At 33.4% G+C, this 14,979-nt stretch overlaps 1 protein-coding gene across 1 annotated transcript; it reads left to right on the top strand.

Moving 5' to 3' along the window:
* Nucleotides 1-1,255: 1,255 nt before the first annotated feature.
* Nucleotides 1,256-14,979, top strand: LOC132746471 (putative defense protein 3). The gene is made up of 7 exons (XM_060735647.1): nt 1,256-1,431; nt 6,853-7,068; nt 7,587-7,726; nt 8,039-8,133; nt 8,778-8,866; nt 11,289-11,356; nt 14,244-14,979. The coding sequence occupies exons 2-6, from the start codon at nt 6,861-6,863 to the stop codon at nt 11,354-11,356; spliced, it is 600 nt and encodes a 199-aa protein (XP_060591630.1). The 5' UTR covers nt 1,256-1,431; nt 6,853-6,860; the 3' UTR covers nt 14,244-14,979.

The raw sequence follows: 14,979 nt of genomic DNA, 5'->3' as shown, positions 1-14,979 counted from the left end.
TGACTATGATACAAAAGAGAAAGAACATCAAAACACTCGGCAAACTGATTAATACTTGGGGGCTACGCTCCCTCGTACAAATCAGATAGCCTCGTGTTTCGATGCTCTTTCTATTACATATTCTTACACTGATATGTTTGTAAATTTGTAAAAGGTTGAATATATTCTTTAAACCTAACCTCACCTTACCACTATTATCTCGGGTTACTTTATGTTAAGTTGCTCTTGCCCGCTAAACAGCAGTGACCTACTTCCGTCTTTGACTCTGTGGAAATTGCAAAAAACTACAGCACTCAAAGGCCTTTGCTAACTCAGCTATTTCCATTGTAAAATAAACTTTCAAATTCTTCATCGAACTGGCGATAGGGTTCAGGTATTGATCTGTAGCGCACCGGATGTTCAAAAAATTAGTGGACACTTATGAGGTTGTGTTCTTATCTTCGTTATTCTTAAGCAAATGGAATACCCTAATGCGTTAGTAACGTGAATCAGATTTGCAAGTTATATGATATACATTTGTAGGTTTTTGGTTTATGGCTTTTTATAATCCTAAAATGTCTTTAAAATAAAACCTAACGCATGACCAGCTCGTAAAATCGGTAACTTTCTGCACTTTTTGTGTCTTATAAATATTATAAGTTTCTACATGACAATGAACAAAAAAATCATGTTAGCGAAACGCTGAATGAATGCAAAGTACAAACGGAAATTGACGAAGTATTCCGAATTAAGTCAAAAGTCTCTTACCGGTAAGTCCGAACAGGATTTTGCTCAGCAAGGAAGGTGTCACATGCCTATGGTGGCTAATTTGGTACACTGCGCGTTGCGTTGTCGTTAGCGACAACAGCACCTATATCGTTATCGCCTTTTCGTCTTGTTGCTAGCGACAACACGACAAAGCACCAAGCGCACTGTCGTCCTGTCGCTAGCGCCAAACGGCGCGTTGTGGTGCGGCGCGCTGTCGCGATGTCGCCCTGTCGCTTTGCTTGTAAGCCAATCCTTCGATTTAAACCAAGCGACAATGTGACATCGCGACAATACGCCGCGCGACAACGCGCCGTTTGGCGTGCATCGTTAGCGACAGGACAACAAGAAGAAAGTCTGACAACGCGCCGTTTGACGCTTTGTCGTGTTGTCGCCTGCGCCAACAGGACGCACAAAAGCGTTCCAAATCAGCCACCATACATGTCACATATTGTGGTTGAAAACAATACGACTGTCGGAGTTTGTGTCTTTATCTCTTGCCATGCATGTACTCGATTTTGTTCTGAATATTGACTGACGTAATTGTATACCATTACAATTTAACCCTACCCATCATACCTGCAACATCCGCATATATCCAGTCATTTTCCCACAGGTTTGTTAAGTGATTATCACGTTTTTACATCGCGCAACACTTAGTATAGATTGGAAAAAAAGAACACTCGTGTGAGTACAATTTTATCATTTCATTTATATTTGTGTGTATTAATTTATTAGAAAAAATAAAAAATTTGCATCAATGTTCGAGTGAATAAATAACAGGTGATTTTTTAGATTAATGAAATTAAAGCACTAAATTTTAAGATAATACTATGATGGCCATGTCAGAATATACTTTTAGTCAGTGAAATTCTTTTATTTTCCAACTGTTTTCTATTTTTTTTATAATTATATATTTTTTAATTTAATAATATTTTATTGCAACTATATAATACATGTAAAATATGAATAAGACTTAAAACAAATGTATATTTAAGTATAGTGCAAATGGGTTGGGCTACAAGTTATTTCAACATTACAACAGTTTAAACTATTATAATATATATTTTCCGGATATTAATGTTTGCGTGTCCTTGTCCCTTTATTTCCCGTATAGGCTATTTTCGATGTATTTTCTGGTATTTTCTATTATTTTTCTTATTAAATTGTAGCAGTAATTTGCATGCCCTCGCCTCTTTTTCCCCGCTCTTTTGCCATCTTGCATTTTTAGTTCGGCGACCTACTGGGTGCCTTGCTTGTTGATCTTTTTTTTTTTGCGTGCTAAATTTCTGGATTTTTCACCTGTTTCTGAAATAAATAAATAAATAAATAAATAATAAATAAATAAATAAATAAATAAATAAATAAATAAATAAATAAATAAATAAATAAATAAAGAAAAAAAGAAACAAACAAACAAACAAACAAACAAACAAATAAATAAATAAATAAATAAATAAATTAATTAATTAATTAATAAATAAAAAATTAAATAAAGTGAAGTTTTATCAAGAAGTTTTTGAAACGTTCCTATAGATTGCATAGTACTGGAAACGTGAAAGTCTCATTCTTACATAAGTGACCTACTATAGTTATATAATTCATGACTTTTATAATTTATATGCACTGGTGAATTTAAAGTGGCTTACTAACCGTGATCCGGATGGATAAACTACAAAAAAAAATGCAATATAATCCATAGTTATGCTCAGGTGATTTCAAAATGACTTACAGAGTTGCATATTTTTATCAGTCAGTCAAGCTCATCCAATAGATATGTAATACAAAGAGCACATCGAAACACCAGGCTATCTGATTTGTAGGAGGGGGCGTAGCCCCCGAGTTTTAATAAGATTGCCGAGTGTTTTGATGTTCTTTCTCTTTTGTTTCATAGTCAAACATAAAATCACACTCCCTGTTGTCACAATATGAAACCCCAGAAAAAAAGGAACCAATGAACGAGCATTTGAAAATGACATTTCTGTCGCTTTCCCTTTCTCTTCCGTCACAATAAGTAAACTCCAGCAAATATTAGCCAATCAATGGGCATGCTCTGGAGTGCGGGTAACTAATAGTCCTGCTTTCAAGGTAACGTACTGTGCTTTTATATGTATACGATTTAACTCTGACACGTTTTCAACAGAAAGGTCCCCAAACTATGATACTTTTTCCATGATGCATATGATCGTCTCATTGGCCCCCCGTGCATCAAAATAGTATCATCACAAAAATCGACTCGTATACATACTAACTATAATTCAATGAATTACTGAATTCAAAATTTATTGGTCATCTTTTGGTTGATAACAACATTTAACGACATGAATGGTGACATGTCCAGGGTCGTACTCTCAGTGCGGATGGACCCTCATTATGCCTAGAATACCTACCTACATGTACCTACAAGTGGCTTACTCCCGTGATCCGATCCGAATGGGTAAACTACGGACACCAACAAAAATATAATTCATATTACTTTTTTTGATAATATCATTTATTAGCATAATACAAAAAAAGCATACTATTTTGCTCATTCTTCTCACGTGTTTATTGTTTACTGATTACAAGGAAGTCAAAGGCCGGAAAAGCGAACAGGGATTTGGCTTGCGCGGCTATAGACTACACGTGTTTATTAAAAAAAATCAAATAAAAAACTATCAAAAACATATAGATTTCTAAACCTTTCAGAGAATATCTAGTTGGGCGCCGCCATTTTCAATGTAATTCAATGTAAATAGACTGGGTATTCTGATAACTGAACGACTTTTCGCAACTTTTCGGCTTAATGATAATATTCGAAGTGTTCCGAGTGAAAGCGGAAGCGGTTCATGGAATAATGAATGAAACTTATAAAACGGTAAACAGTATAACAAATATTAGCATTTCCAAAAATGCTTGGAATCGCCGTTCAGCCATGAATATAGAAATGATGTTTCATTGCTTGCCTAATTCCTTTATTGTGTGTGGTCAACAAATAAAGCAAACAAAAAATATTTGATTTACTCTACCATTCCGTTCTAGTCGTACTAAGCTAGATTCTGAGATATTTTTGTTGTGGGTACAAAATCTTGGGAAGATTGCCCATAAGAAAAATATCAAAATAACTAAACGGGTTTTACATTTAGTTTGACTACAATACTTAATTAGTGCATCAATCGGCAAAAATAATAAGCTACTTGCGTAATTAACAACAGTTACTTGCTATATATTAAAATTGATGTTTGTAAATGTTCTGATTCATGTTGTTGTGTTTATGAGCTTAAAGACTGAATTCGTACATTGATAATGGTATTTTCTGTTGAACGAATAAGTAACCAGACAAACATGGCGGTTGGGCGAGTCTATTACCAGCCCTTGTTGAAGTTTTTTGACGTCCATTTTGATATCATGTGATATTAAATTATTCGCTTTGATTGGCTTAAGGCAGGCGGTGTACAGGTAGAACTGTTCAAATTTTGTTAATTGTATATATCGCCGTCCAAGAACGGCGGTAATAAAAATGAACGATTACTTTGACCGACTTTGACCGACTTCCCGTTCACAGGCTTTGCCTAATTTCATTTCATATATATTTATCATCTTCGGATCTGCTTATCTAATATTAAAGGTAGTTTTCTTTCCACTTGACTTTACTAATACATGTATTCAAGTGTGAATGGACATAAACAGGTTCTTTCTTAAATTAGAACAACCGTCGTTTGAAGTTAAAGGTGCACCGGATCGCAGTTTGCAGTTGTCGGTGCTTTCGATTGAATAAGACATTCGTAGTTTCAAGTTGACAATTTGATATTTTAATATTTCACTTTCATATGGCTCAATATTTTCTACACTGCAGTATATTCTTTATATACTTGTGTGTGTACTTAATGAAAATTTCTTAAAACATCCTGATCGGAGTTGTCATTTCCTAATCTGTATCCGCGTGATTGATGTCATATAGATCGTATTTAATCGTATTTACTCGGTTATTTCCGTTGCAGAACATTCATCTAATGCCGTGTTCCGGTTGAACGTGTTAACCCTCGGATACTTATAGGATAGGAAAAGATGCAGATCATTGTTGTACACCAAAGCATAAATGTAATAAGATAGGTCGTTAAATTTCAAACATCGTCAATTTTTAATGTCACGTGATCAGGAACGTGAATACGTACGAGAAACAAAATCAGAAACATGTATATTTTTTTACATAAATATTTTAGGAGAAATAAAGTGTTTGTTTTTTGCTTTGACAGTTACCTGTATGAAAGCGGGTATTTCTTTGTCGTTCTTTTTTTAAAAGTGTAACACAGTGTTTATTGTCGCTATTCAGTTAACTTGCTGAAACCGGATCTTTCTTTTTTGCGTTGAAATTATTATCTAAATCAACTTTGTAATGAATACCTCACGAATTTTGTCAACTGCAAAGAAAAAAGAACACTCCTGTAAAATATATCTGTTAAAGTGGATGAACGACTGGTTGCGTGTTTTAAGCAAAACTTTTGAATTAGTCACCAAGTGTTAGTATTTGTACATTGTACATAAAATATTATATAGAAAAAAAAACTTGCTCAAAAGGCCACCTCTCTATAAAGCATACTAATAGAAAATATGCCATTAATTTAGATCCTTTTTGTTAAAGTAAACTGCAAAGTTACCATCATCAGATACCAGCTTTCACGAAAGGCCACTCTTTCTAATTCATATAAAATAGGGTACAGAAATGATCATTCAAAGAAAGTTTGACTGCGAACCATTTTTTTGACTTAATATTACTCTAAAAGCCCTTTGTACTTTACTTTTTTCATGTTATATTCACATTAAAGATATCGCGTTTAATAGTAAATAAAATGAACATGTAACAAATCAAAATTTTTTAAGCATCTGAATAAGCTTGTTCAAACCGTTTACTAAGAAAACAAATTAAGATTAGGATCAAATAATCTTTGTATTATTTTCATTGCTTTGAGAAACTGAAATTGATTGAATTGGATTACAATTTAAAGGTACTCCACTGAGGTCAATTAGTCTAAAATAATAAAATTTGACGTTCTTTCATAAATCAACTAGTGTACTTAAAATAGAAAACTATGCAATAGATAATACATAAATATGCTCAGTGTTAAATTGATAATCCAATTTTTATGCGATTTTAAGGCTGATTTGAGGCATTGTACACTCATTCTCACATAAGCCCGACATTTAAAAAATTCTATAATTGGAAAATAAACTTTCTTGTATATTAACAACGCTTTCCAGTTTGGGTTCAATTTGCGCAGCAAAAAGGATCATTCAAGGAAGTGGATTTAGCGAATGATCTGAAATTTTGTACTCAAGTTATTTGCCAAGACCTCAACTTGAAAACAAAATTTTTCGGTCCCTTCGTTTAAAAAATCGCCAGAGCCCTTTATTGTTACATAAACCAAATGTTAAAAATTCCTTTACAAGCAAAGATAGAATCCTATTTATGGATAAAAATGAGGAATAAAATTACAAATACAAGAATAATTGAATAAAAAAATGGATCAAGATCAATGTTTTGAATTACTATTAAATGCCAATATTTTGTAAAGTAATAATAAAATTATTCTAAAATTTCATAAACATGATATTTTAAGTCCACTTTTATCAAGTAAAAATTGAAAATCATATTCTTTTGGGATAAACAACGGAGAATTTTATAGTTTTTAATTTTGGTAGTTTTTTTAAATTTTGATCATGATCCTAAAACAGCACGTCTCAAGATGCATGCAAATTTTCATGAAAATTAAGAAAAACATGTTTAAAAGTAAGATATTGCAAAGCGAACAAAGAAACATTTTTTTACATTGAAAACAGTACTTGTAGCCAAAATAAATTACCAAAATGAGGTCAGATATGCAAAATAGCCAGTATTGCGTTAGTAACGCAGTAGAAATATTGTAAAAAGATACTGGTCATATATCGCTAACAACATGGAAATTATTAATTTTACCTTGAATCTTTTTGTTTTTCTCAAAATCTTATGCAGCTTAAATGAACACGGCACCAGGCATTCAAATTCATTCTCGGATGTTTTTATGCCGAGTTTCCATGAACATCCATTTAAAAACAGTTAACCATATTTGTTTTTCTTCCTCAATTATGCAGTTGACAACATGGCTATAGCAATATCTATGCTGGGAATTTGGCTTCTGGCTGCGGTACAACTCGGTTTCTTAGAGGCCTACCCCAATGGAGCTCCTAGCGGAGCATGCGATGCTATGATTCCAGTTGGTCACTCACCTTCAGTTGCTCAAACCAACGACTCCATATATGATATCAAATTGTCGTCTGCGACATACTGTCCGAACAAAGAAGTGACTGGTAAGCTTGTATTTGGGAGATGGATATCAATTTTGAGTGCGTTATTGTAGAATAATGCATGGTTCGAATTCAAATACGTAGGAGTATACATGTAATCACAAAGGCCGACGATAAACCGTGCAGTACTATGCTATAGTGCATGAAAAATTAACACACATGCATATACAGTAAAGAGAATGGATAAAAAATGTTCTATTTTTTGGTTATTTCGTGTTTTTTTACTTTATTCTTTTTTTTGTCATCTCAAGTAGTAACATTTTCTTCTTCTGGTATGGTGTGGTTTTTATTATACATATATAATTTAAGTTTACATTTTTATAAGTAAATAAAAGGACCAACGTTCATGAACAAAAATGTTGAAACATAAATCGGAAAAAAGAAACAAAAGTAAAAGAAGTAACAAATGGGAAAAAAATGGGCAGATGGATTTCATAAAAGTTTTCAAAAATCGAAATTATTCGCCAGTGAAATAAAACTTGATTATTTACAATTTTAACAGAGCAATTTGCTATTTATAGTAACAATAATGGGAAAGTCTAATGGAGAGATGTTTAGGGGATTCCTTTGTCAGGCAAGGACTGCAGTAGATACATACGAAACATCCGGTAACTTGACGTCAGGAAATTCCAATGTGGGAACGAAGAATGAATGTTCTGGGGTATGTATACGTGTAAACTATGGTTATTTTTTCTGTCATAAAAAGAGTTTAAAAGTGTAAAAATTCGGTTTTATACGTCTTAAAATATGACTTAATCTAAACTGGTACAAAAATATATTTTGTCCAAGATTTAAATAAATGATTATTGATATACATGTATCTAAAAATCTAGCTTCGATTTTCCTTTCACAATAAATATAATTATAATTATTTATAAAGAATAATTTCAAAATATATACAACATGTATATCAATATTCCTGTATTCATGCAAATCAGTATGCAATTTCTAGCATGTAAAATAACAATTTCAGAAAGCCTCTCTAACACATACTGACAGGAACGACAAAACGTCAGCAGTACTGAAATGGACACCAAATGAAGGCTTCACGAGCCCAGCATTCATTGTGTACGTCTTATAATGCTATTTTAATCTCTCCAAGACTCTGCGCCCGTGAAAATTCGACATGTCCGCCATTTTCAAGGTTTTATAATAAAAAAAAACCCATGGCGGGATTCGAACCAACAATATTGAGGGGCAAGTGATTTATCATTTGCGCATAGTTTTGCATTATTGCAGATAAAAACTTACCTTTGAAATATAGCAGTGGTAAACATACAGTATAAGCATGTACAATTTTCATGATCATTGCGAATGGTCAGTTATCATTGAGGATGGTCATTAATAATTGCGGATGGTCAATTATCATTGCAAATACATGTACTCAATTATCATTGTTGACGGTCAGTTTCATTTCGGATGGTCAGTTATCATTGCGGATGATCAGTTATAATTGTGGACGGTCAGTTATCATTGCCGACGGTCAGTTATCATTGCGGACGGTCTGTTATCATTGCGGATTATCAGTTATCATCGTTATCATTGTGGGCGGTCAGTTATTATTGCCGACCGTCAGTTATCATTGCCGACGGTCAGTTATTATTACGGATAGTCAGTTATCATCGCGGATTGCGAGTATCATTGCAAATGGTGAATGCATACAATCATCATTCAGAAACACATTATTATTATAAACATCATAATTATTGCAGATGTACAATTGTGAAGGAAAAGGCAACCTTTTGGGTGAAGCAAAACGTTAAACTTACATACGCAGGGGCAGACAACTGTACGACAAACGGTAAAGTGTTTTGCACATACATGTATTTACAAATTTTTGTCAATTTTAAGATCATATTGTTTAATATCTATAAGAAAATTAATGTTTCTCTACTTGTAATAGGGTTTGTAAGCGAACCGCATGGATCTTGATCAGACTGCGCGGATGCGCAGGCTGGTCTGGAACCATGCTGGTCGCAAACGCACTATGTTGATTTTGTCATGGCGTGGCTCATAATGCGCATTATCTCAATTGGGCATGCTAGAATAACGAAAACCAGATCTATAATATTAAAAAGAAAGTAATAGTTGTTTTGCTTTATTTATGTGTACAAATTGTTGCGCGGGTCAAGGACAACATAATATGCATATTCAAGTAAAAATAAAATACTGGTTTTGACTAGTTTTTGTGTTAATGTATGATGACCCCCTAAGGCCATCCCCTCTTGATTCGGTTATAACTTATTATTGACTAAGTGAGATATCTTGGTCATTCATAATTTAGAAAATTTTAAACACAACAAATTTCAATATAATTTTTGCTAATTGGAGGGAAATGCTTCATTTTGCCAGTGGTAATTTGGTGTAAAAACACCGTGTATATCCATTAACGCAGGAGAGAGCAAATTACGCAAACATCGTGCAAAAGTAACGCAGAATTGGGCAATCCTGTGGCCGAAACGAGCACCACGGAAAGTAAATGAATGAGTGTTTCATATATATCAATACAGTTTGAAAGCGTACTGAATATAAAATGGGTTTGTAAGAAAGACCAATCCATGCGATAACTTTAAATCTAGGTCAATATTCTATTTTTTTTGTCCCAGTTTAAATGCAATAACGTTTATACATGTATTATATAATGATCTTAGATACCCGGTGAACCCAACTACCGGTGTTATATTACACTAAATTAGCAAAATAATGCCAAATATGTTAATGATGCACCGAGGCAAGGCAGGCTATCTCATTAAAAGTAGCTGAATCTTATTTTACCTGCTTCTTTCTATAGTGTTATATGACACTAGTAATTTAACAAATGTTTAAAGTATTCCGAATATGAAGGGAATCAGATTTTAAATGCATACGAAACACTAGCAAGGACATTCAACTTTATGATTTCCGGATTTCATCTTCGTGAATTCACAATTTTAATTTCGTTAATTCACGTTTTCAACATACGGAATTCACGAGTTCACGACTTCAGCTTCGCGAATCACAATTTCAGCTTCACGAATTCACGATTTCAAGTTAATGAATTAACAATTTCAACTTCACGAATTCACGATTTCAACTTCATGAACTCACGGTTTCAAATTTACGAATTCACTATTTCAACTTCATGAATTCACGATTCCAGCTTAAAAAATTCACGAATTCAGCTTCGTCGTAAATTCACGATATCATCTTCACGTATTCACGATTTCAACTTTACGAATTCACGATTTCAAGTTCATGAATTCACGATATCCACTTCACGAATTCACGATTTAAACTTCATGAATTCACACTTTCAACTTCACGAATTCAAATTCGTGAGTTCACGATTTCAACTTCACGAATTCAAATTCGTGAGTTCACGATTTTAAGTTCATGAAATCATGTTTTCAATTTCAAAAATTCACGATTTCATTTTAGTGAATTCACGATTTCAGCTTCACGAATTTACGATTTCAACTTCACGAATTCACGATGAAGTTGAAACCGTGACTTCGTGAAAATGATATTGTGAATTTATGAAGATGAAATCGGGAATTCATGAAGTTGAATGTCCTCATCGGTCTTGAGTAATTATTGTATTTATTAATTTCGACGAAAACATAAACATCGCCTTCAAAACATTAGTCAGGTCGTCATTGTCGTGATTTATCTAAAAAAGTAAACATAATCCTGGAAGAAATTGTAATGCTAGTTAAAGTATAATGTCATAGCAGTCGTATGCGCTTATTCATTTCTTTTAATTTGATTTAAGGATAAGACATTTTGGTCCGTTTACTTGCCATATAACTCGTTACTGGATATACACTGTGAAAAAGGTCTTATAATTTTCTGTAATAATCTAAATATTTTACGTAGGCATCATCTCAACGCTTCTACTCAGACCGAAAAACACAGTTCATAACCAAAATCACTGTGTCCGGTTTGGCGAACCTATATAGTTTAATGTGTACCCTGTCTGGCGATTACAAACACTTGTTACTTTCGCTTGTGAGCCTAATATTTCAACTTGAACCTTTCTTGCGATAACAGGAAGTATAACAGGAAGTACATGTATATACTTGTTTATTAACAGTGAAAAAGTTCACCTTGCTTCTAAATTTACAACAGTGGGACAAAAAAAATCAAAGCGTCCGAAAAATACTGATTCACCCAGTTTGCTACGTTCAATTTTAATTTTTTAATTGTTCAATTATTTTAATCCATAATTTTTGTACACTTTACAGGAGCTACCAGGACAGTTTTTGTGTCGTTGATTCTAATGGTTGTGTGCTTCGTTCTCACACATTTCTAAGTAAGTATTTTTCCTTACCCGTAAGGCTGCTGCCGGCAACGAATATAACCCATGAGAACGACGCTAAATGTCGCAGTTGCCGCTAAATGTCGCGCTATTGCCGCGAAATGTCGCAACCGTCGTTAAATGTCTCAAAATATATTGCCGTTAAATATCACTATGATGACGTTAAATGTCGCACCATTTTTCCTTACAGCTAAATGTCAAAACACTACCGTTAAATGTCGCAATATCTAAATTCATCGAAAAATGCATCGAAAGAGCTTTTAGTTGACACTACGGCCAAACTTTCCTATGTATGTAAGTACGCCTTAGCTTTGTCACTCACTGTTTTGTTCATAGAAGTAGGTTTATTCTTCCTATTTATATTGCAACATGAAACGGCATTGATTTCATGGACTTCGTTTGTTTTGAAATAACGCTAACTGTGTGTAATGAAAACAGTTTCTTCGCTTTGTGACTTTTCCATCTTGTGAAATTTAACAAATTAAAGTTTAAAGGCTTAAGCTAGTTACATAGATATACAAAATGAAAACTGTACAATAGAATTTGTTGAAACTTCGAATGAGCTTAGATCAAAAGTAATTGTGTAAATATGACACTGCTGGAACCGAAATGAATTTACCAGTATAGAGATACATGAAAGCCAGGTTGTACATCCGTGCAGACTGAAGCGGCTCTGTACTTATGGCTGACTAACTTAAGAAAGTCTTTTTTTTTTGATACTCCAAGATTGATAGTCAGTACTTAAAAAATGGACTTGAAAAGTGAATTTTGCAAATTCAGCAGGTTTAGATTTGACTTACAAGAATGTAATCTATTTTTTTTTCTTGCATCCCATCACATTACCATTTCTATTACAAGTAGAAAAAGTCGAATATAGAAGGTAAATGCGTATATTGGCAAAAATGCAAAAACCGAAAACTTAAACTTTTCCAAGAAATTAAATATGATCTTTCGAAATTTTTTATAGCAAACTTAAAAAGATAAAAAAAAAATTGATACCTGACTGGTTTGAGTTACTAATGTTGTATATAAACAAATTTTATCTGTGAAAATTAGCCTCCTTGTTGATAATAAAATGTTTAAGAACAAACAATTCGTAATTCATCATATAAATGAGATATTAAATCATGTAGAACTAGATAAACATTTTTTATTCAATAAATATTTTGTAGGGAAACGAAATGATACGTTTCTATGTTTTTTTATATCAATGTTTTAAATATTTCTGGAAAAAAGTGCTAATTATTGACCAATCCGTTTTAATAAAACATTTTTCATCTTAAATGGCAGATGGATCGGGACATTCCTTTAGTGTCCAAAGTTACTTAATATATATAAATATGTACTGATAAGGGGAGATCACTTCGTAGGAGATTGGGGAAAATCGTGTGACATTTAACGACATCAAACGGAAGAAGATTTTGCGGCATTTAACGGCAATGGTGCGACATTTAGCGACAAGTGAGACATTTAGCGGCAAGTGCGACATATAACGACACCACAAACAGTGCAGACGAAGATCAGCCAACACATTCGTGCTGTTTGATCATGATCTGCACTGTTCGCCATTCACTCGCTGCTCATTTTAAAATTTCTCCTAAAAAGACATTAGCATAGTGACTCACTGTGGATACTATTTGCATGTACAAATGTAGTTGATCATGCAACACTTCTACAGATTTCTCACAGAACATTTCCAGAAGAGGCACATTAGAAATGTCATAATATCATGTGTTTATTGAATTAATGAAAAAAATATTTTTTTTTTACAAAACAACAATTTTTCTTCAAATTTATATGTTGGGCCATGTTTAAACATGGAAAAACGCGATTTTTGGTAATTTCAGGTATTTTCATCATTTTTTGATTATGAAAACAATATTTTTTTTACAAAACAACAATTTTTCTTCAAATTTATATGTTAGGCCATATTTAAACATGGAGAAACGCGATTTCGGGTAATTTCAGGTATTTTCATCATTTTTTGTTAACCCTTTACCTCATATTTACGCGAAACAACGCATTTTCGACCCCCCCCCCCCCTCAAATAGTGAAAAATGTCCTGTTTGGGCCCCAACACATGTTTTCGTTTGAGAAATGTTGGTAAAAAAAGTGACCACTTTTTCGGCGCGGCCCCCAACGAGAAGATACATCAGGGGGTTGCTAGAAGGGGGATGTGCCCCTTCTGTTCGGGAGTTTAAACGGGGACGGAGTCCCCCTCATCGCCAAGAAAACTTTGGACTTGTGAGAGGCTAAAAATAACCCAAGATCGATCAAAATGTAACGTGTAACCAACGCTGAAAAGCATCTGACTCTATTTCAATCCATTGAGAAGTTGCAGCACTTTGAAATAAATTTTGTTGGAAAAAATCAATGCAAAATAATGATTTTTGGCAATTTTGAGATGCCATTTCATTTGAGTTGCCATGGTAACAGGAAATTTAAGCCTGAGTATGTTGTTACAAATGCAATTGTCCAGATAACATTTGTGCCAAGTTTGATTAGTATTGAAGCAGTTTTTATAGTTTTACAACAATTTGAACTAGTAACGGGATACTTTTCACTGAAAACTGCCATTTTTCACAAAATGCTCATGAAGTAATGGGTTAAATAATGTATTTTAAAGGATACTTGTAACCATTTTGTCATAGCAATGTATTTGAAAAGGATAGTCTTCGCGAACGCACAGTTTATATTTATTAGAACTTCTGCTGCACGAATGTTTTTCATAAATTCAAATGAAGTTTTAGCGTGTATAAACATATTAGCGTGTATATCTATTATTTAATAAATATACATGTATAACTATTGAAACAAAAAAATTGAATCGTGTGTGACTCAGAAATCATCATTCAATTGATTTTGTTTTATTTCTTTACAGACTGGCAGTATCTTCAGATGATGAATATGGTAAAAAAGAAAAAAGAACAAAAAAAAAAACCACCCACGCACACACATACACAAACACACGCACGCACGCACTCTTATTATAACCCTTACCCCTAAACTTACCCTAATGCGTTCCTTTACCTAAACTTAACCTTATTTCTATACAGCATTTTTTTTAGGCTCCTAAACATAATATAACTCTAAGAGGGAAGACTAAGTTCTAAGGTAGCACTTTTTCTACCTCACAATGTAGGTTAAACCTCACTTTGCATTAGTTGACACACTGACCTTGCCATGTGAGGTTAACAGGAGCACACACACATACACACACACACACATGCACGCACGCACGCATTTCTTTTAAACTCAGTAATAACGCTGTCATCAATAATTATATTTTGCATTTTATTTGTGTATTTGTAAAAAAAATCAGACAAAGGAAATTGCATATTTTAATTATACTAATAGATCTACTTCATTAACCTCAATTTTCCTGTCCTGCCGATTTATTGTGTTGACTTGCCTTGATTTGAACTGGACTAGTCCATTGTATTTTCACGGGGGTTTAAAGATCCAAATAATATTTTGAAACAGACGACACTTTAATGAGACTGAGACTTTCAGTTTAAGTCAAAAGGAAATGAACAATAAAAATGCGACAGCGAATAAATAACTCTGTTTTAATGTTATTTTTATTGCTATATTCACAAATAAAGCTTTAAAATACA

The sequence above is a fragment of the Ruditapes philippinarum genome, unplaced genomic scaffold (genome assembly GCF_026571515.1).
Source record: "Ruditapes philippinarum isolate M1 unplaced genomic scaffold, ASM2657151v2 ctg612_1_1_1_1, whole genome shotgun sequence".
In the NCBI taxonomy this organism is placed as follows: Eukaryota; Metazoa; Mollusca; class Bivalvia; order Venerida; family Veneridae; genus Ruditapes; species Ruditapes philippinarum.
The sequence above is the reverse complement of the archived record's forward strand: the minus strand, read 5'-3'. Positions and strand labels throughout refer to the sequence as shown.

Bases quoted from the DNA above. Each gene is read 5' to 3' on its own strand.
- LOC132746471 (XM_060735647.1), top strand. From the start codon at position 6,861: ATGGCTATAGCAATATCTATGCTGGGAATTTGGCTTCTGGCTGCGGTA. The intron at 7,069-7,586 runs GTAAGCTTGTAT...TGCTATTTATAG, and splicing joins TCCGAACAAAGAAGTGACTG to TAACAATAATGGGAAAGTCT. The intron at 7,727-8,038 runs GTATGTATACGT...TAACAATTTCAG, and splicing joins CGAAGAATGAATGTTCTGGG to AAAGCCTCTCTAACACATAC.